Source organism: Pterocles gutturalis, unplaced genomic scaffold, assembly GCF_000699245.1.
Source record: "Pterocles gutturalis isolate BGI_N339 unplaced genomic scaffold, ASM69924v1 scaffold28150, whole genome shotgun sequence".
Taxonomy (NCBI): domain Eukaryota; kingdom Metazoa; phylum Chordata; class Aves; order Pterocliformes; family Pteroclidae; genus Pterocles; species Pterocles gutturalis.
This window is the reverse complement of record NW_010146755.1, coordinates 14,478-35,137: the sequence shown is the minus strand read 5'-3', so window position 1 is coordinate 35,137 and position 20,660 is coordinate 14,478. Positions and strand designations below refer to the sequence as shown.

General features: G+C 39.6%; 1 protein-coding gene across 1 annotated transcript in view; it reads left to right on the top strand.

Annotated features, from left to right (window-relative positions):
• Positions 1-702: 702 nt before the first annotated feature.
• The window catches only part of LOC104470812 (ankyrin-3-like), a gene marked incomplete at its 5' end in the record, with an annotated part of 29,266 nt that continues 9,308 nt past the window's right edge, over positions 703-20,660 (top strand). Inside the window, 9 exons of the mRNA XM_010085866.1 lie at positions 703-900; positions 2,887-2,985; positions 4,508-4,606; positions 5,876-5,974; positions 8,131-8,328; positions 8,851-8,949; positions 9,668-9,766; positions 13,400-13,597; positions 15,649-15,747. Coding sequence (XP_010084168.1) covers positions 703-900; positions 2,887-2,985; positions 4,508-4,606; positions 5,876-5,974; positions 8,131-8,328; positions 8,851-8,949; positions 9,668-9,766; positions 13,400-13,597; positions 15,649-15,747 — 1,188 coding nt within the window. The remainder of the gene's footprint in view (positions 901-2,886; positions 2,986-4,507; positions 4,607-5,875; positions 5,975-8,130; positions 8,329-8,850; positions 8,950-9,667; positions 9,767-13,399; positions 13,598-15,648; positions 15,748-20,660) is intronic.

Sequence of the window (20,660 nt, the reverse complement as noted above, 5' to 3'; positions counted from 1 at the left end):
CAATTCTTGATACAGGTTTTGTTCCTAAACGTGACTCTCTCTCAGGTGTTTCCCTGATGAAACAGAGCTTTACCACTGCTGCTGGTGGGTCACATCATGGTGGTCTCTTTCAGATATTTTTAGCCCGGTTGCACATGAAACTTTTACTGTTATACCAACGTTGGGTGGGAAGAATGGTCTCCCCATGTAATATGGTGTAAAGTGTGTGTACAACCCAAATTCAGGAAAATACTAGTGGAGGGATGAGGGAAGGCTGTAGTGATTATTAAGTGATGCTCTAACCTGCTCTGTCATGCCTGGTATGTGCAGGCTACGTTAGAGCGGTGAGTTTAATGCAGCTTTTAGAAACAGCAAGTATTGTAAGTCACAAAGTGCTATTCTTCACACAACTCATTTAACTTGAGCAACTTATCTGAGCTATGCTGGCTAAAATAAACTATGTTCAGAGCATTGCTAGTATGGTATGGCTAGTTTTTTTAAGGTAGAGCTGCCTACAAACTCTAACCAAACAGTCTCTGAATTCCACAAGGCTTTTGCTGGAATAAGAACCCTTGTTGTTACACTGAATGTGTTAAGTTTCATTTAGGTTCCCTCTGGGCTTGTAAAATTCTTCATACAACAAATGGTCTAAGAACAGTGCGGAAGAGTTTCATTTCTCTGGGCATCCTGTAACTCATCAGTGTTGGGTCTTTTTGTTTGCAGAATGGTTTGTCTCCGTTGCACATGGCAACACAAGGAGATCATCTAAACTGTGTCCAGCTTCTGATTCAGCACAACGTGCCTGTAGATGACGTCACTAATGACTATCTGACTGCGCTGCATGTTGCCGCCCACTGTGGCCACTACAAAGTTGCCAAGGTTCTCTTGGACAAGAAAGCTAATCCTAATGCCAAAGCACTGGTGAGTACACAGTGGGTTACTATTCACAGCTAAACATTCTTCCAAAATTGCAGGGAGACTTATTTGTGAGTTATTTTCTGCCCGCTGGTGGTTGACAGTGAGGATGTGTTGTATTGCTGCAGTCCAAGAGAGGATGCTCAAGGTTCACAGTTTTCATAATGTATCATGCAATCAGAGTAGACCTTTGCCTACGGACAGTGATTAATTAATTTCTAGTGTAACTAGAGCACTTTTTCCTCCTGGTAGCTTGTTATGATTCTGAATACATGAAGCATCTGCAGACGTAACTGCTGTAGTTTTTGGTATGAAGTGAATTCTTATTTTCTAAATGTTTGTAAAGAGAAAATGATCAGCAATGCTTAAAATTGAGAGAATTTTTATTAGCTCTCAAACATGTGAAACAGTAAAAAGTAGGAATAAGTAACATAACAAATACTTGTGGTGTTTCATAATTATGTCAATGAAGACATATGCCAAAAGTACAATACTTTTAAAACAACTTCAGGAACAAAATCTTAGTGTAAATAAACTGCATACAAACTGAATACACTAATGCATTTTCTTTGAAATTATATGCAATACATTGTTTCTAAAATGTCTTTTTCATTTGTTCTTCAATAACTGTTCCAAACAAATTTACATTCTGACATTAATTGGGTTGACTGTTGGTTTCACAGCGTGATACAACTAACTCGTTCAATTCCTGAATTATGTGAGCTCCTGAAACTGTCACAAGCCAGGTGGGATTGACTCTCCTGAAAACAGCACAGGCTCCATAAATTTTGTTCTCCCAGCCCCTCTGTTTTTTTGTTGTCAGGTGTCTTTGCTCAAGGTATTATGGTATATGGGGTTTGTTCACTATAACCAGCAACTGGGGAGGCGTGCAGGCCTGTAATATTTATTTTTGCCTTCTGAAATAAATCATCATCAGGTTTAGCTTGTCCAGGTTGCTGACTGTGGCCTTTCATTGGTCTGGTAACCTATCCACAAATTCCCTTTTCCCCTAAATCTTTTAGTGTTTCCTTTTATTCTGTCCTGATCCCCACTCAGGGTGATTAAGCAGAAGGAACCTGAGTGCAGTATCTGGAGCCTGAGCTCACTCTTACCTGAAACCCATCTGAGCTTACCCTGGACGTTGTCCACTGCTAAGGAGAGAGTTGAGAGCTGCTCACATTTGGCTGGAACAGACAATTGCACTGACCTCATGTTACAAAAGCATATGATGTTCTTTACTATTTGTTAGATAAAAAAGCTAATTTTGATCAGATCTGAGGGACCGGTTCTGTCAGCTGTTTTCAGAATCATTCTGCAAAGGCTTTGTTGACGAATATACAGAGTGGGATCAGCATTCAGTGCACTAGTGTTATTGTACCAGTCGTGGATGCTCTGAACAGGTTATTCTCCTGTTTTATTTGTTTTCTTTTGTATCATCTCATGCCAAATAAGATGGTAGTTTTAAACATTCACTCTGCTGCACATGCAACTTTTTTTTTAAAGGAGAAGGCAAAACAATTGTAATTACAGTAAACTGGCAGATAATGAATTTAAAAAAAAATAATAGTAAGATTAGTTTAGAAGAGGATCTAAATACCAGAGCTTGTAAAGGTAAAGTGCTTTTTTTATCAGCAGTTCTGGAAAGTCAAAAAAGCCCCAAGCCCCCAAAAACCTTCAACAAAAAACCCCACCCAGTTAACAGTGAATATCCTTAGGCAAAAATGAAGCTTTTGATAGTTTTATGTGAACCGAGAATTTAAAAAAAATAATTTCTTCATTGGAGTGGGCAATATATTTCATAATTAAAACTGTCTATGTGAAATATGTATTTTTAGAAGCTTTCTCTCTTTTACATTAACAATTTAATGAAGCCAAAACAAGCCTAGGAGGTGTTTTGTTAAAACAGAGGAATGTTTTATGTGAATTCCATGCCCAAATCTACTTTTTAATGATATATGTGTTATCAAAAAGTTTATTCTTTCTCATTTACAGAATGGTTTCACACCTCTTCACATTGCCTGCAAGAAGAACAGAATAAAAGTAATGGAACTTCTTCTGAAGCATGGTGCATCAATCCAAGCTGTCACTGAGGTAAGTGGTCTTTCCACATTTGTCTTTGTTTTTCCTACAAAATTCATTGTAACTCTATTTATTAATTCTTTTTTATTTCTGAAAGAGCATGTACTAATATTCAAGTCACCAATTATTTTCAACTAGATATTACTAAATAATAAAACTGAATAATGAAGTCAGTTGCCCTAATGGATCACAACACCCAAACAATTGATACACTTTGGGAATACAGTGGGGATAACAGGTGAAACATAACAGATTTTAAAACGTTTTTTTTAACAAATTTAAAAAAAAGATTTATAATTTCTGCCAATTTGTGCCTGTAATTTAACACACAGAAGATGAAATTCACACTGTTAAGGAGATCAAAGCAAAGACTGTGCTTTGCTCGAGTCCTATTTTGAAGGGTGGTTTAATTCACAGACCTTGTTCTGGCCTTCCACACAGAAATTATATTCACCCACCATCACGGGTCATCACAAATCAGTTAGACAGAAATCAATATGCTATTACTTCAATCAGCAAGAGATGGCCTATACTCAGTTCTTGTCACAATTTAGAGATTAATTAATTACCTATGGAAAATTCGGTTTGTGTGTGTATACTCTACTAGGTTAGGATGAAGGTCACATTTATAAATGTGTGATCACTGATGAAGAAGCCAGGTTAGAAAATTATTCCATTGATTAAACAAGATACAACTGGGAGCAATTCATCTCCCCAAAACGAGTTTCATTTGATGCATGTGGCTTTGTTCTGATTATTCAGTAGTAAATCATACAGCTCCCTTCCTGGCTTTCTTGAGAGAGAACTGAGCTTGCCCTTACTACAGCCCACAGACTAGTTTTTAAAAACCATACAGCTTGTAGATGCAGCTTGCAGAGTCTAGTTTGAGGTCATGTTAGTAAATGAGACGTGCAAGGAAGAGATGCCTTGTCTGTCCTCCATATTAATCAGTCAGAGTGGAAGCAGAAAAACTATCTATTTCATTTTATCCCTTTTAAATAAAAAGAATTAAAGGAATGAAAGCAACAGCAGTAGTTAACTACACTGTCTTGTGTGAGTAAACCAGGTTAAGTCTGATCTGTATCCTCTGAGTTGCTTTTTCAAGGCCTTTTTGTTCACCCAAAAGCAACTGGATTTGGTGATAACAATGGACACAGCATCTTTTTTGCATTAGCTAAATGTTCCAGAAAGTCTTACCTTTGTACTGGGAATACTTCTACACTTTTTTTTTCTCCTAGTTCAAACGAAACTTAAGGAAAAAATCTTGCTTAGCTATAGTTGATTTTAGTTTATGAAGAATTACTGAATTCCTAGAATGTTTTTATGTTTACTCATGAATCATACTGCTAGGTGTTTCCAGTTCTGTGTGCCCTTTAGTTTAAGCATGTGTATATGTTTTTGAGAAGGTAAGATCTTCTCAGAAGAGCAAGTGCCTGGGTTTACTTACTTTAGAATAACTTATTTTTTCTCTATGGCATTCTTGTAAAGCAGTGTGGAAGTAGGTATTTAAGTTTGATTTTGGTTTGATTTTCAGTCGGGCCTAACACCAATCCATGTTGCTGCCTTCATGGGACATGTAAATATTGTATCGCAGCTAATGCATCATGGGGCATCGCCCAACACTACAAATGTGGTGAGTAACAGGCTTCTTTCCAGCATGGCAGAACTGTGAATGCGTTAAAATATCTGTGAGCAGCACTGTTGTGAAGTGCCTGATTCTGGTGCTTGCTGTCCACCTCCATAGCGGTCGTGGATCCTGCTGGAGTCATGGGAAACTGTACCCTGCTGACTCCTGCTTGGGAAATGTGTGACAGGTTGAGGAAGCTGCAAAAGAGGCTGACCTTAAGCAGACTCTATTCTCTTAATTTTTCAAAGTAAAGAATGAGAACATACTTTAGCTTCTCACATGTAATTTTTGAGATGTGTACTTGACTGTTGAGTACTGTTTTCCTAGGACCCTGGGGGCCTACCATTTAAGGGAAGTTCTGCTGTTATCAACAGATTGCAGCAGATTGTTGGGACATATTGCCTGTGTCCGTACAGCCATACAAGTGCCCTTTTCTACTGCATGTGCACTGTGTGCCCCAGGGCTCCCAGGGCATGTGTAAAAACTGAAGTCATTGTTAGATGGATATTTGAAAATTGGGAAATGGGAGGAAAGTAGGAGCTTGTTGATTCTTTTTGACAGTTTGGCCTCAAATTCTCCTTTTCACCTTCCATCCACAGGTGCAGTTAGAAGACAATCTTTTATTAAAGTCTTTACCTCCTAATTCTATTATATTATATAAAACTGCAACAGCATTTGTACATTAGGAGGTTTTTGTACCTAAAGACATATTGATGGCCAAAAATGTAGAAAACTGTTTCCCGTCCTTAACTTATTCTGGTTTCCTTGGATTTGTATTTCACTAAGTCCATGAAGCCTTAGATCAATGTACTCAGTAATGGTTTTTTTTCCTCTTGTTCACTCATCTCAGTGCTTGTCATGTAACAAGTAGGGGCAGAGGACATAGCAGGAGGAAAACCAAAAATATGTGTATTTGAATATAGAAAATTTGAAATAACTTTTTTGTTTCACTAGATTAGACTCTATTTAAATGGATGTCATTTTTAACACTGTTACTAAAATGTTAATAAACACAAAAATTGCACTGTCTCTTTTCAGCAGAAGACTAGTGGCAAAGGCACTATTGTGGTCAGAAAATGACCCTGAAATAAATTGCTAAGAGGTCAAATATTGACTTAATCTCCCATCTTGCTCACAGACAACTACTACAAAATATTCTAGTGGAGATTATTCTGAACTGGGTCACCAGTATTTTTCTATTTATGAAACATGTTGGGGTTTGGTTTTCCTGCAGAGTATTTTTAATGGTACTTTGTTTTTGCTGCTGCGTGCTAGAGAGGAGAAACGGCGCTGCACATGGCTGCCAGAGCTGGCCAAACAGAGGTCGTTCGATACCTGGTACAAAATGGAGCTCAGGTGGAGGCTAAAGCTAAGGTAAGGTGATGGTCCAGGTCTAATAACCTGGTTATCTATATTTAACAAAGCAATTAATCACATTCATCTTGCGTGTGTCTTTTCGAAAGAGAAAGAGAGATGAATCCAAGGGCCTTGGTATAGTGACAACAGTTATTTTGTTACGTACTCTATTACTGTAGTCATGAGTGATCTGTATGTAAGAGAGAAGGCAGGAGATGTCAATACCATGACAGTTTTTTCATCACCGTTTAATATAAACTATTCTGTGTTTGAAGAGTTTTGTTTTGGGGTGGGAAGCAAGGATGGGGAGGAATGCCTCAAATCTGCTTTTGTTTCTGCAAAACTGTAAACCCTAAGCTGCTGGTGTCTCCTGTCATGTACCTAAAGCATCAGCCTGTATGCATTCAGAAATAGTTATACTTCTAAAGAACATCTCCTAAAGTACAGAGGCACAGTAAGAGAATCTGGCAGAGGGCTGGAAAAAAGGAACAGACCCTATAGAAACAATTGCTATTGAGGAAGATAAGGGGGAAGGAAAAAGAAATGGTCAAGAGCCACTGAAGAAACATACAAAATTATGGAAAGAAAAGACTACCAGGAAACAGACAGGGGAGGGAGATAAATGGGTGCAATAAATAGCAGTGTTAAAAGGTAAAACCAGGAAAACTTTTTTTTCCAAATACTGATTAAATGAATAAAATTTCAAAGAAATCTGTTTTTCACTGTGAAATTATCAGCTGTGAATTGGCTCACAAATAATGTTGCTAGTAAGAATACCTACTTATAAGGAACTCTGACTAAATAGTTATAGCAGATACATTTCATACCTGCAAGCAGTCTGAAGTGAATCATGTGGTCTGTAAATCTCCAAAGACAGTCTTGAAAGTGAACAGCTCTGGCTCAGAAGCAGTCATGCAAGTATTTTCTAAATAATTTCACACAATGAATTAATTTGTGCAAACTGCCATTGCCTGTGATCAATTTGTTATCACAAATAACAACTAAATACAAGTAATAGATTACACACCAGTCCTAACATCAGCTGTGAGAAATTTGTGGGAAACAGGCATAAACTGGAAACACTTAAGAACTGTAAAGAGTCTCCAACAGTCAGAGGAGAATTTCCCTGTAGAGAAGTAGCATTTGCATCCTGATGCTCTCTCATCCTAAATCTCAAAGGTGTAAAATCAGTGTTGTAGGATGGACATGGGCAGAAGCTTCCCTAGCAGAAACACCCCAGAACTACTCTGCTGAAGGATGTGGGGTACCAATGCTCAAAAGGTAGGAAATTCAGCAGGGAAAAATGAGGGGAGAAAGATGTTTTAATAGATTTATGAGGAACAGAAAAAAATGTCATAGTCTTTGTTGGCCATACTGTTGCGATAGTGTTCTTAATCCAAAGAGTGTACAGCTGAGAATGGGGAGGACAAAAATACAAAACCAAGTAATGAATAAGCAAGAAATTATCTATTAGCCACTCAGAACAAGGTCATAACCAACCACAATATTTTCACTGAAGGAAAATAAGTAAACAACGAGACTCATGACAGGGCAACCCCTGTATTTAGAACTATTAGGTTTATTGCGTTCTGAATGAGCAGTGAGAAATCAACAGTGAATTTCAGCACCATGCTTTGTCTTCAGTTACATCCACTGTAAAGTTATCTGCAAAATACCAACCAAATTTTTCACCAGTAAAAAAAAGCACAATATGATACTTAACGCAAGTTACTAGGCAATAACACATTAAGCACCTCAGGTCATCCCAAACAACTGGTTGAGTTGTTAAATGTTGCTGGGAATCATAAAAGAGATTAAGATGTGAGAAACAGAGCTATGCATTCACTGTGCTTTAAGAAAGGTCTCAAATTCAACAGGAAATTCAATGCACCTTAGAGGCAAAGCAAAATGAAGCAAATCCATATTAAGAAAATTGATCAATTTATTTACTGTTAAGGATTATGTACCTGTCTGGAATATTTTGTGATGTGTCAACAAAGCACAATATATCTTTACTATATGACAAAGCATGAAATATTCATGAGGTAAGACCTCAGTAGAATTAGTGCTTACCTGCAATTTTGAAAAGTGACAGAATCTGGGCAAATATTTTCTGTCAAAATATGAATCTAGGTTTTCTTATGTAGGACGGTGTTGTTTTCCTTTACATTTAGGATGACCAAACGCCACTGCACATTTCTGCTCGACTGGGAAAAGCAGACATAGTACAGCAGCTGCTACAGCAAGGAGCATCTCCAAATGCAGCTACGACATCTGGCTATACGCCCCTGCATCTTTCTGCTCGAGAAGGACATGAAGATGTAGCTTCTGTTCTTTTGGATCATGGTGCATCTTTATCTATCATTACCAAGGTAAGGGAGGTGTGAAAGTGAGAGATTCAATAGTAAAATATACCTGTAGCAAGTGCTACTTGTGAATTAAATGCTGCAAGAGTCACACACACATTCAAATAATGTAAGAATGAGCTATGTTTTGTTAAAAGGGTAAAAAGCTTCATTCTTTTGCGTCAGAGCCTGATCTATAACATATCCCAGCAACCAGACATGCATTTTCTCTGAATGAAAGGAATGTAGGGCAGACAATCTTGATGGGAGTTGATAAGCTGTTACACAGCCTTGTCTGTGGGTCTTTGATGGTGTGAAGAAAGGAACTGACTCTTCCCTTTTCACAGTTGTTTTAATGTAGATAGGGCTTTGCCTGGCAAGGGAAGGCCTCCAGACCTGCCAAGGCAGTTGGGAAGCTGCAGACTTGCTGCCTGTACTCAGGACTATGTACGGGGACAGATGGAAACAGCCGTATCCTTGCAGATCAGAATCAAACCTTGCCCTGAAAGAGAGTGCATAAGGCTGCTATATAACTGCTTTCTCTTACAGAAAGGATTTACTCCCCTACATGTGGCTGCAAAATATGGGAAAATTGAGGTAGCCAACCTACTGCTGCAGAAAAATGCATCTCCTGATGCTTCTGGAAAGGTAGGACAGAAGAAGCCGCTGCCACTTGCACAGCAAATATCTAAATGCACAGAATATTCTAATAATATCCTTCTACCTGCTTACCATCACACTAATATCCACAGCCTGGGTTTAACTGGAATGGGTTTAATGTAATATTCCAGTCCCTGTTGGGGCTGCCAGGAGTCAGCAAACTCTTGAGAAAGGTGACTTTTATTGTCATTAATTGACAAAATAATTATGTCTTCTCTGTACCCATCCAGGGTAACAGAGACAAAGCACTCCCCTACCTTCCTGCACAGACTATTTACAGTCCTTATCAGAGTATCCAGGCAGAAGGCTCTGCTCCCCCAGGTCTCATGACAGGGGCGAAGCCCAGCAGGACCTCAAGCTTTTTAAACCAGCCCAGCTTGGATTTTTACAGATCCAAGGGACAGTTTACTTATCTGCTGCAGTAAAAGAAAAACATTGCCAAGGGTGTGACCACAGGGTCAAAATTCCTTACCTGCTCTGTGCTTCTTTGTTCATCTTCCCTGGGAAAAGTGGAAAGGGCTTCACAGCTCACTTAGGATTTTCAAACCTCTGTTCTATTTTTTGATTCTGAAGGTATCAAAGACTCAGATACAGGAATGAATAACAAATGTATTTTTTCACGTTATCTACTCTAATTTTCCAAACTCTTAAGTTTTCCCTGGAGAGGGTCTGTAACAGCACTTGTTTGTTCTGCATGTGTTTTTAGAGCGGTTTAACACCACTGCATGTAGCTGCACACTACGATAATCAAAAAGTGGCACTCCTACTGTTGGACCAGGGAGCTTCACCTCACGCATCTGCCAAGGTACAAGTACTGGTCACTCTGGGGTAACAACACCTAGGCTTTTTGTGTCACTTTATTTCGTCTATCTCTGTTCCTTATAGACTGTATATGCTTGCAACTGTAGGGAGCTCAGTGACCTTGTTTATTAATGTCTCACAACCACATAAAGCTGTTAGAATAATTCTGCAGGTGAATAAAATAGCATTAAAAAGAGCAAATATAGATGTAGAAATGTTTAAAATCTGTAGTTTCAATAAAGGTCAGTCTCAGTGAATGCTGAGCCTTGCTTTCGCTTGACCAGTCGCCTCAGTACCTTCTCCAAGCAACTTTATATCATTGCATCTTAACATCTGTGCAGGGCAAGCTTGGAGTTAATGCCTTGCTAAACAGAGGTAGTTCTATATTGTGCCACAGGATGACTTCTGAGGTGTGATACGTTTTTCAGTACAATGTAGGTAATTATTAGTGTGCTTCACAATAGTTCTACCACAGTGTAAATGGACTGATGAGAAAATAAAGTTACTAGTCACTAGCCTTGCTTTGACTGCAATTTACTGTAAGCACATAACGTCAGATTTCAGGGGATGTGAAAGAATAAATATTTAAAGGTATTCTAGTTCTGAGTAGAAGAAAGAATTTAAAGAATCTTAAAGTGTCTTCTGTGGATCCCAGTTTTAAGTATGGATCAATAGTCAATAGTTGGACAGCAACAATAAGTAAAACAGGGTGGAAGCGTATGTATGTTCAAGTGGGGTAAGTGTAGTGTAAATACCCCATCTGAAACAACACAGATACATTCCTAAAATCACTGCAAAAAAAACACCACTGTGGAACAGGGAGAGCTAGTGGAAAGGCCATTATTGTAGATAGACAGCTCCTTGATTGCCTTCCTCACACATGACTGAGTACAGCCATAACACCAGAGGGCTTCTGCATGGCTACAGAAGAGGATGGAGTCTGTCATACATGGTAGGTCCCAGAGCTTATAGTGCAAAAGAGAGGAAAGTTAAATAAACATGGATAGCCAGCAGCAACAGCACAGTCTAAAATCAATAATGTTGATAGTGGCAATCTGCCAGAGCAGTGCCCCGGGAGGTGAACTGGAGTGATCTCTGATCTTTTACTACTGCAACACAACGCTCCTAAATGCCACTATGGGGAAGAAAGGGCCTTCTGAAGGGGATGAGAAGGCACTGACCCAGTTTTCACTGAATGAAACTGCCAGTGGAAGCTGTGCATCCTGTAGGGGCAGGGATTGCAGCAGCCGCTGTCAAGGGCTTGGGAAGTCCAAACCAAGGTGGAAGCACTACAGACTATGGTATAATGTTACACAAACTCGTGTGTCAGGTCACCTTAGCTTCCCCATCTGTAACAGAACAGTTTTGCAGCTGCCACTTCAGGCCTTCAAGTGCCAGCTCTAATTCTTCTTAAAAGAAAGCATTTGTTAGCGTTCTGCAGCAAGTGAGCCACAGCAACACTGAGTAGAGCGTCAATACTGAATAAAATTAAGAGTAGCATGTTTGTTGCTTTAGGCACCCACTGTGCAGTCATCTGAAAGATGGTGTTGGTAATAGCAGATGATTTCCCATTTCTGTTGTAAATGTGGGCTAATAAACAAATGTGTTATGTCATATATAATCACTGGCTCTACAGTTAGTTTCATCAGCAGTTGCTTTTTCTGTGACACTCCTGTCTTTAACACTGACCTTAGGACTGTCTTATTGTCCTGGCCTGGCAGCATTTGCCTTGAAGAGTGATCGGTGAAAGGGTATGGGAAGTGGCCGTGTCAGAATGTAATGTTGTCACACAAAGAGCTGTTCTGATGAACTATTCTTCTCTTTTATAGACCAAAATCAGGCTTGTGCCTAATTTCAATCTGGCCTCCACCTTACAATGGTTCTTGTCCTCTTCCGTCCTCCCCCAAAGCCTCAGTTTTTCTCTGTTCCTTCATCTTTAACTTTTCCCCCTTTTTACCTCTTTTCCCTGGCAACCAGAATAACCCAATACCCTTCCTTCCAAACTTCTCCATTCCCTCCTGCCTCTATGCAGAGTGACAGAGTACAGCCCTTATCATGAGGTGAAGATGCAGGATGAGACTGAGCTGAACTTCAGCTTTTATTTTTCAGCTCTGTTTTTGCCTGCTGTTGGCGACCCACTGCTTTCCATTCCACTGAAAATAATGTATGCCCATTTCTGAGGAAAAAGCTTGAAAACAATATTTTTCTACAAAATAGACATGAGCTCCATTTAAAATACACAGCTGAGCATGTACACAGGATTTAGCATGTAGTATTTAGAATTTAGTAGGTGCATATGTGGCGATAGCTGTTTTACATTTCATTTTCATGCAGGAATTCTAAAGGAGAGGATAGTGTTTGTTTCTTCCAAAGCTTTTTATCTTCCTAGTGAAAATTCAGTGGCCATCTGTTTCCCTTATTAATTGTGGCACTGTGTTTCCCAGGTGTCATTTTGAAATATCTTAGGTCTGAACAAAATCTGAATTAAATTTTGAAGGTTACAGAACCTTTTCCATGTGGAGTTAGTGCTGTGTGTGTGTCTCACTTTCAGATTAGTATTAAAACTCTCTTCTAATAATTTCTGTGCCCCTGTGTATTTATTCTTTGCTCCTACCTGCATTGCCTTGCATCTATTGTGACCTGCTGTCCCATATAGGCCAGATCTGCTGCCCTACAGGGCACAGGGAGGAGCCAAGCCTAGTGAATGCTTTGTGCCTTTAGATAGCTTTTATTGGGCTTTGTAATCGGAGGTGTATGTGGTACTTACGATACCATACAAAATGGCTTATGGAGCTAGGGTCTTATACCCCCCAACCTTCTTCCTTAATCACATTCATACATGTGCACATTTGCCATTTGCTTTAAAATGAGGGCTAATACATTTCTGAAAGACAGAAAGTTCTTGATTAAACGGGCATTGCAATCTGTACCTAAAGCTGGTCATACCTTAGTCAATGTTTTGATATTTGTGTGCTAATCACTTTTCTGCCAAATCCATTCTTTCTTAGAATTATAAAATTTTATAATGCAATAGATGCTGCAATTTTATTTTTCATAGCAGGCTCACTAGGCACTCATATTGGAAGGAATAAAAAAATAAAGAATGTAAATCTCTAAAGTCATACGCTTTAATTTTCCCTTGATCTGAACAAAAAAGAGCCTGTTAGTAAGGTTAGGGTAAATGCTGCAAGAAAGGCCATGTTTTCATGTACATAATGCTTTCATTCACGCTGGGAAATGGGAAAAAAAACCAAACAATAACAGCTGTTCTGACTTATGAACGCACATACTGCTCTTCTGTTTGTTAAAGATTTTATGTACATTTAAGGAAAAGTAGAAAATGTCTGTGAAAGGAAACTCAAATTCCTATTGCTATAGGATGTGCTCTTCTGAACAGACATTTTTTTTCCCAAATTTGAAAGTTTCTTTCATAATCCTCCTATTTGTAGCGGTGCTTTCAAAATCAGATTGCCTAAAGCGCTGATAGATTCATTTATACAACTATTTAATATTGTATTTGACTACATTTGACAGGATTTTTAGAACTAATGACTTTCATAGAGTCAGGTAGGTACAGGAAAGCGATTTATCACATTGTTTAATGAGTAGCCTACAATGAAGTGCTTTCTGTTGACAGAATGGCTATACACCACTGCACATAGCTGCCAAGAAAAACCAGATGGACATAGCAACGACACTGCTGGAGTACGGTGCTGATGCCAATGCTGTAACCAGACAGGGTATCGCCCCTCTACATCTTGCCTCTCAGGATGGCCACGTGGACATAGTGTCATTGCTTCTCACTAGAAATGCCAATGTAAATCTCAGCAACAAGGTAAGTGTTCGCCCTGCTTGGCAATAAACAAGCATGGTGATAAGAAGGATAGTGGCTTGAAAGTAAATTTTGTCCACTGTGATTCTGCAGGTTTTGAAAACTGCTGCAGGTGTTTGAATACACATCATCATTTCTTCTAGCAAAGAGAACAGCATGCAGCATGCCATGTCACATTGAATGAACTGTGTTTCATAGAACCCAAGTTTTGATGATAGCATGTGCTTCAGAGGAACTTATTAATCCGTCTCTCTTTCTTCCATATTAAGCTAGTCTGCTAAAACATGCCCAGAGGGAAGATGTCTTCCTCCCCTCAGTGGTTAGTGGGACTGGTGCTTGTCATTTATGAGCCTCTAGATATATGTGCCTGCCCATAAAGCAATGGTAACAACTACCTTGTTAAGGGAAGCAGGTAGAAACACTCGGTGTCCTCTGATGCTGGCAGGTAGAAAGACTCAGTGTCCTCTGATGCTGTGGTGATGCTGCACAGGGCTGCTGTGTTTTCATGTTTCTGACTTTACAAACTGGTTATTTTTGGACCCTCCTTTCAGGAAGCTTCTCTTGTAGATGTTGATTTTTTTTTTCCACAGTCTCAATCAATTGTGTGGGCTTATGCAGTACAGGATGTACTTTGATCCCCACAGAGCAACTTGCCATGTACACATTCTGCATCACATTGGCTATCATGGTTTTGCTATTAAGGCTAATACAGAGAACAAGATTGCAGCAGTTCAGCATTTTGATTCAGCTCCACCAGAGGTTAATTACCTGTAACATCCTTCAATCTGTTAGCGCTCAGTTATAATCTCTAGTTTCTCATTATACTGGTAACACCACCTTTTGAAAATAGTTCCCCTGTACTCACTTAGGGTTGCATGTTTCCTCTGAGCTCAGCAGCTATACTTGAAGCCAGATATTTAAAGCACACTAACTTTTGAGTTTTGCAATGGGAATAAAAAGAGCATTTGTTTTCTTCAGGATCCACAGAATGGTTGGGAGCTGAATACTCAGAGCCCCATTGTGGACACTGAGCACTTATTAAATTTTTTAGAAGGTTTGACCCATAATATCCAGGCTCCATTAGGTAATATACTGTTGGTTACTGTTACATATTTGTGTAACGTGACCCACCCAAGCTGCACTGTCATCAGGATTTCATTTTCGAGTGCAGTACAGTGGGATGCTCTCAGCAGTTACTGCCTTTGGTGGCGAGTCCCCTGTGGACCTGAGTTTGGGTTCAAGGGGAGGAAACTTAGCAACTGTTTCTGCCTGATGTGCCAACTGCTGCCAGCCACTCTTCTGCCACCAGTGCTAAAGGCAGTAGGAACAGGAGGAGAGAAAAAGAACTATAATTTGCAAGTAAAGGATGTTCTTTCCCATTCCTAACAACATCCCCTCAGCAGATTCTCTCTTCTCCTTTTACCTGAGGTCTTTTATGTGGCAGAAATTTGCATAGCTTTGTGGGGTTTTAAGAATTTTAGATCTTGAGTTTCAGCTAAGAAAAACAATGAGCTATCCAAAAAGTAAGAGTGTCAGTACATGTCATCTAGCAAGTCTGTATACACTCTGGGTGAAGAGAAATGGACCTGATCTCAGAGAAATGTAGTTTTGTCTTGTCTGTGTTTGAAGATGATCAAGTAGAGGAGAAAAAGGGAAGGATAAATCTGAGTGAATGTTACTTCTAGAGAACTTGAAGAATTGTAAACAAGAATTCAATATTTCTTTTAAAATATTACTTATTCTAAGGAAATGAATTAGTCAGGAGGTAAAAAACTACTGTGCAACTTTTTCTTTAAGTGCTCTAATTTTCTATCCCACATTGAACACAGCATGAAGAAATATTCCTTGTGTAAAAGAAACATTATCTTCCTGGCTTCCAAATTGTGCTTTCTTGCAAATTAACAAATGTGATTAGGAAGCACAATACACAGTGAAAGTGGAATTTATTATTTTTTAGATTCAGCAGGGTGTTTTGAGTCTTAGTGATACCTGAATTTGTGTTTTAGTATTCATGTAGCTCCTCCTGAGATTTCTTCATTGCTTCTAATTTACAGAGTGGACTGACGCCACTCCACCTGGCTGCTCAAGAGGATCGAGTCAATGTAGCAGAGGTTCTTGTTAACCAAGGAGCTGCTGTTGATGCACAGACAAAGGTACAAACACCACTGTCAACATGTATTGTTTCTTTTCAGGGAGGCATCAGCCTGAAGACTGGATTAGTAATCAATTTCAGGGTGAAACTGAAATAAGAGCAGAGAAACATTCCTTGTAATAAATTATTATATAACATATTCTGAGAACTGAAGATATGAAAACTTGAATGTTTTCATATGCTATGCTCAGTCTTTGACAGTAAGCTTATTTCTTGACAAATATTTAGATCAATACAGATTTAGATTGTATTCTACTATTGTTTTTCACTGAAAATAAGTGGGATTGATCTGTGTTTTGTTTTTTTTTATGTAAGGAAACTTTCAGAAAAGCTTGCGCTCTCTCTACAGAGAGTCACATAATCTTTCACCATATGCATACTCTCATCTGCTTTTGGTATTTTTTACATGTTGCACGTACTTTCCATTCAGCTGACAGTAGAAACAAAACACAGGAGAAATGTTACTTAAAACATCTGTGTTTACAGCAAGAGAAACATTGTGTATGCAATGTAGGTGTTCCTGGCTATTAAGTGGTTAATACTTTTTCCCATGACTTAAGAGAATTTATGAAATGAAGTAGTCTTCTTTCCCTGAGCTGGTACTAAGTAGCCATCCATAGACATGAATTCTGTGAGAAAGCCATTGTTAATTTGTAAAGATTACCTCCTACTCGTACAGCTTGACTCAGCCTTCATGACTGGATGCCTCTGAATTTCTAAGCCACTTTGTTTTGCAAAGCATAGTGAGGTGACCTATTTCATCATGTGGGTACATTCTACGTGCCTGACTTTTTCTGGTGTCCCACGTTCAGACTAGGCCATTATTCTGATGGTAAACATTAGCCCATTAGGTTGTCAGTAAATATTGCTCTACTCTACCTTCAAAAATAAAATTAGAGATGAAACATTTAACTCTTCAGGACAAATCTGAAATTCTTTATCACTGTTTTCTAATATGAAATACATATATGCGATGGTGGTCCATTTCAAATTTACTTGCCTAAAGATAGTTTTCCTAAAGTAAATATTTGGGCTCCTAAGTAAGAGACCTGGCTTTCCAAGGTGCTTGGGGATGCTTTTGAGACCCCAAGCAATGATGTCTCTGACTTCACAGCATTGGTTTTGAGAGCAGTGTCATCAGTAAACTCCAGTTCCTGTGTACAAATGGGTTTTTGCTCGCTAACAGTTTACACGGCGCTCAGAATTTAGTGATAATGATCTCAGAGTTGATTACACTTGCATTCTTCATGCACTGTCTTGATCTGAGAGTCATTCCTTTAGCTGGATAAGAAATCAGTTGTGATCAAATACTTGGACTGTAGCTGATCAAATGAGCTATATGAACCAAGTCTCACAGTCTGACCTGCACCCTTTGTGCAGAGTAGCAGCTTTCACAACTCACAGCTAGGTGTGTGCCACAAGTTAGGTGCTGTGCTTGCATCCCAGAAATGTCCAGGTGTGTCAGACTGTCCAGCAATATTATCATTCTGTCATCACACTGATGTTTCAGAAAGGGCTGAATCCACCATCATCTCTGGCTGCAGCTCAGCTGATTATAATCAGTGGCAGAGGAAAAAGTCATTGTGTGATTTTTCTACTGTGTAATTCCAACTGTACTGGCTACTGATTTCAATGACGTTATTCTGACATTAAATTGAAATAGTTCTGCTGAAATCCCAGGAGTTTCTCACTTTTTGTAACATATCCTCAACCTGTATTTTACAGATGATCAGTCTGGGTTCCTCTCATCTGCTAAATCATCCCGCAGCAGATAAGATCTGCACTGGTTCATTCTTTGCAGGATTTCCTCAGATGTCTATGGTTGCCTTTCTGGAACCAGTTCCTAGCTGGTTTTGGTTTCTGTAGCAAGACATTGTAGAACTTGCTCTTTTAACTTGGCCTGAGCTGAATCGCCTCTTAGCCCGTACAACTTGTTTGTGAGTGTTTGCCTTTCTCCCACTCTGCTCTGTCCCACAAATAGCAAGTAGTCTAAGGAGACATTTACATTGACAGGTGCAGGCAGCCACGTGTTCCCTTTGCCTGCTCTCCAGTGTCCAAACAGGATCCAGTTCCGGACTTGTAGCCTTTTAGTCATGTCAGCACAGTGGAAATGTCTGAGATCCTGTCACAGCTGAGAGGCAGGGCATGTTTGTGCTGGCACAGTTGCACAAGCTCTGTACTGAACTTTAAGCCTGGCAGGGTGGCAATGTGGTGCAGCAGGACTGTGACTCTGTAGAGAGACGCAAAAAAGGGGCTTCAGTTTCTCATTCAGAGATCTCCTCTGGGTGGAGCTGAATTTCTTAATTCCATCTCTGAAAATTGAACTAGTCAATAGGTAAAACCGTGCACAGTGGGAAAAAAATGCAGTCATATTTGACTGTCTGCAGCATGAATCCTGGCATCCGTAATAGTCATATAACTCTATAAAAGCAACAGTAAGTTCCTTGTTGCTCACCTTCATTCCTCAGTTATATATTTAACGAGTGCAAGTAAAGAATAGTTTCTCAGTGCACTTTTGCTTCCATGGGACCACCCCATAGTTGTCAGGAAGTGGGGCAGGGACTCATAGGTCAGACAGAGTCATGGTGTATTTAAGCAGAACTACTTTGTGGTGTAACAAATCACCTGTCTGGGAAAATGTGCATTGTTAATCCTGTAGGACTCTGTGCTGAAGAGCACTTGCAATGGCTTGTTCTCCTACCTACCATGCTAATTTGCCCTCTCTGCTGGAGGGGACTGTCTGCTCCTTAGGAAGGCAGTGCCCACATGCCTTGCAGGATTGTGTTAGAGTGGAGTGAGCTTGGTGCTCATTCACTGGCTTCTGCAGAGTCCGGTCTGCTGGGTTTGTGCAGCAGTGAGCCCTCCAGGCTCCAAACAATCAGCTGTATGCGGATTGTCTGCCAGATATCCACTCACTGCTGTGTGTGACAGAAGAAAAGTGCCAGTGCAGTACAAAGTATTTTAGCACGGAATGGTTTCTGGATAAACTGATGATCATCTTGAGTTCCTGAGGAAAGTGCTGACAAACTCAGAACTTCTACAGTGAAGGAAAAGTGTTATGCTGTAAGAACTACTATACCTTGACCTCATGTTCCATGCAGGACAAGTTTAGATGATTGGCTTGTAAAATAGCAGTTCTGTAGTTACAAGCTCTCTTGTTTAGATGGATTAACTGTTCTATGGGAATAAAAGGTCTGTGCATGCTGCTTCTAAAACCAGAGGCACTGGGGAGAAAGATACATCAACAGCTGAGTTGACTTCAGAAGCACTGTTGCTATGCTTGCATGTTTGCACAATACCGTCCAGCATGTCCAGTTCAGTTCATTATTTCGGACATACAGTGGAAGAGATGTTGCCATCCATACCTCAAATGTCAGTGAAGCTGCACAGCTTAGTGTGGTATTATATTGGGGATCTCTGCTACCAGCAGCGTCACCGCTAACCTTCTGTTTTCTTCTCTCCGTTTCATGTCCATACACTTTTGTTACCTCAATTATCATAGTCTAGATGACTATTTGGTAGTCTTTTTTTCTTTGTTTTTCTTTGTTTAGATTCTCTCCTTATCATATTCCTCATTTTCCCAGGTTAAGTAAACATCAGTTATGTCACTCCAGCACAGTATCTGTCAATAGAGGGAGAACACTTAATATCTTAGCAGGTCTTTCAACTTCTTGGTTAGGGACCAGTGAGCTATCATTTTCCACCTCTGGTACATGTTCTTTAAACATCATTTATATATAACTGACGCTGCTTGTGAAAACATCTAGAGTTTGCAATTCTGATCCATGGGAGTTCTTACTCCTGCTCAAGTTCTGAGGGCCACACACAACTGGGGTTTTTCAGGTGATTAGAGGAGAAGATTGGGAAGAAGATTGTAACTTGAAGCTATAGCAGGGAAGAAAAAAATCTAATACCACAGAAAACCTCTTGTGCAGGAGATTAGTCTGTATGATTAAGATCAGTTTGGTCACTAAAACTTATGAGCATTTTCAAAATTGCTCTCAAACCTGAACTATTGCAAGTGTGATTCTTTCTTGGGGTGGTTTGTAAATTTTTTTACTGAGCCTTGTTGTAGAAAAGGGCGTGAAAGGAAGAATAGCTGCTGATTTTGAAGTCCATTTATTGATGGCATTATGGGATCCTTCTGGTTGTTCTGCATCAATTAACTAAATAGCCTCTAATCCCAGAGCTGCAGGAGTCTGTCTCAGTCAGCACTGCAGAGTAAACAACACTGGTTTAGCATGCCAGAACTAGTGCTTGAGAGGCCACAAGGCTGCTCCTGTCACTTGAAGATGGGATTTTGATATGTGATTTTAAGCCTAGCCCCTTTAGACTGAGCTCCAATTGCTAAGCCACAGAAAACATCTTATCTTAACATGCAAGAACCAAATAATAGAATGGTGGAATAGTAGCAACACTAAAATGCACTTCAGGTGCTAAAGCTTCAGAGCTGCTTCAAACCCCTTCACATTTAGAAAGCTTTAAAAACTGAATTAAGTGTTCATAGAAGGCACGTTAGGTTACCACTGCAGAGGCAGCAGTTTTTGTCCACTCTGACATTACATTTTTGTGTCTGAATTTAGGTATATTAAAGAGTGTTCAATGCTGAAACTCTGTTATGCAATATCATGCTTAACATAAGGAATGCTCATCTTGCATGTAATATTGGGAGTTAAAAGTCAATCGTAAGCCATGGCTGTGAGCAGATATTCCTTCTCTGGTGGTCATGTTGGGTGTGTAATAGCTGTAGTGGTACATGTGATGTTGCTTTTTTTGCAGGGCTTTTGTGCTGAGAGTTGGCATGAGTAAGTATTGTTTCATGGCTCAGCAGGTCTCCACATGTAATTTTTCAACTGTTTATCCCGCTGGATAGTGTTATTGTAGGATACAGCATTACTGTAATGGACTGCAAAG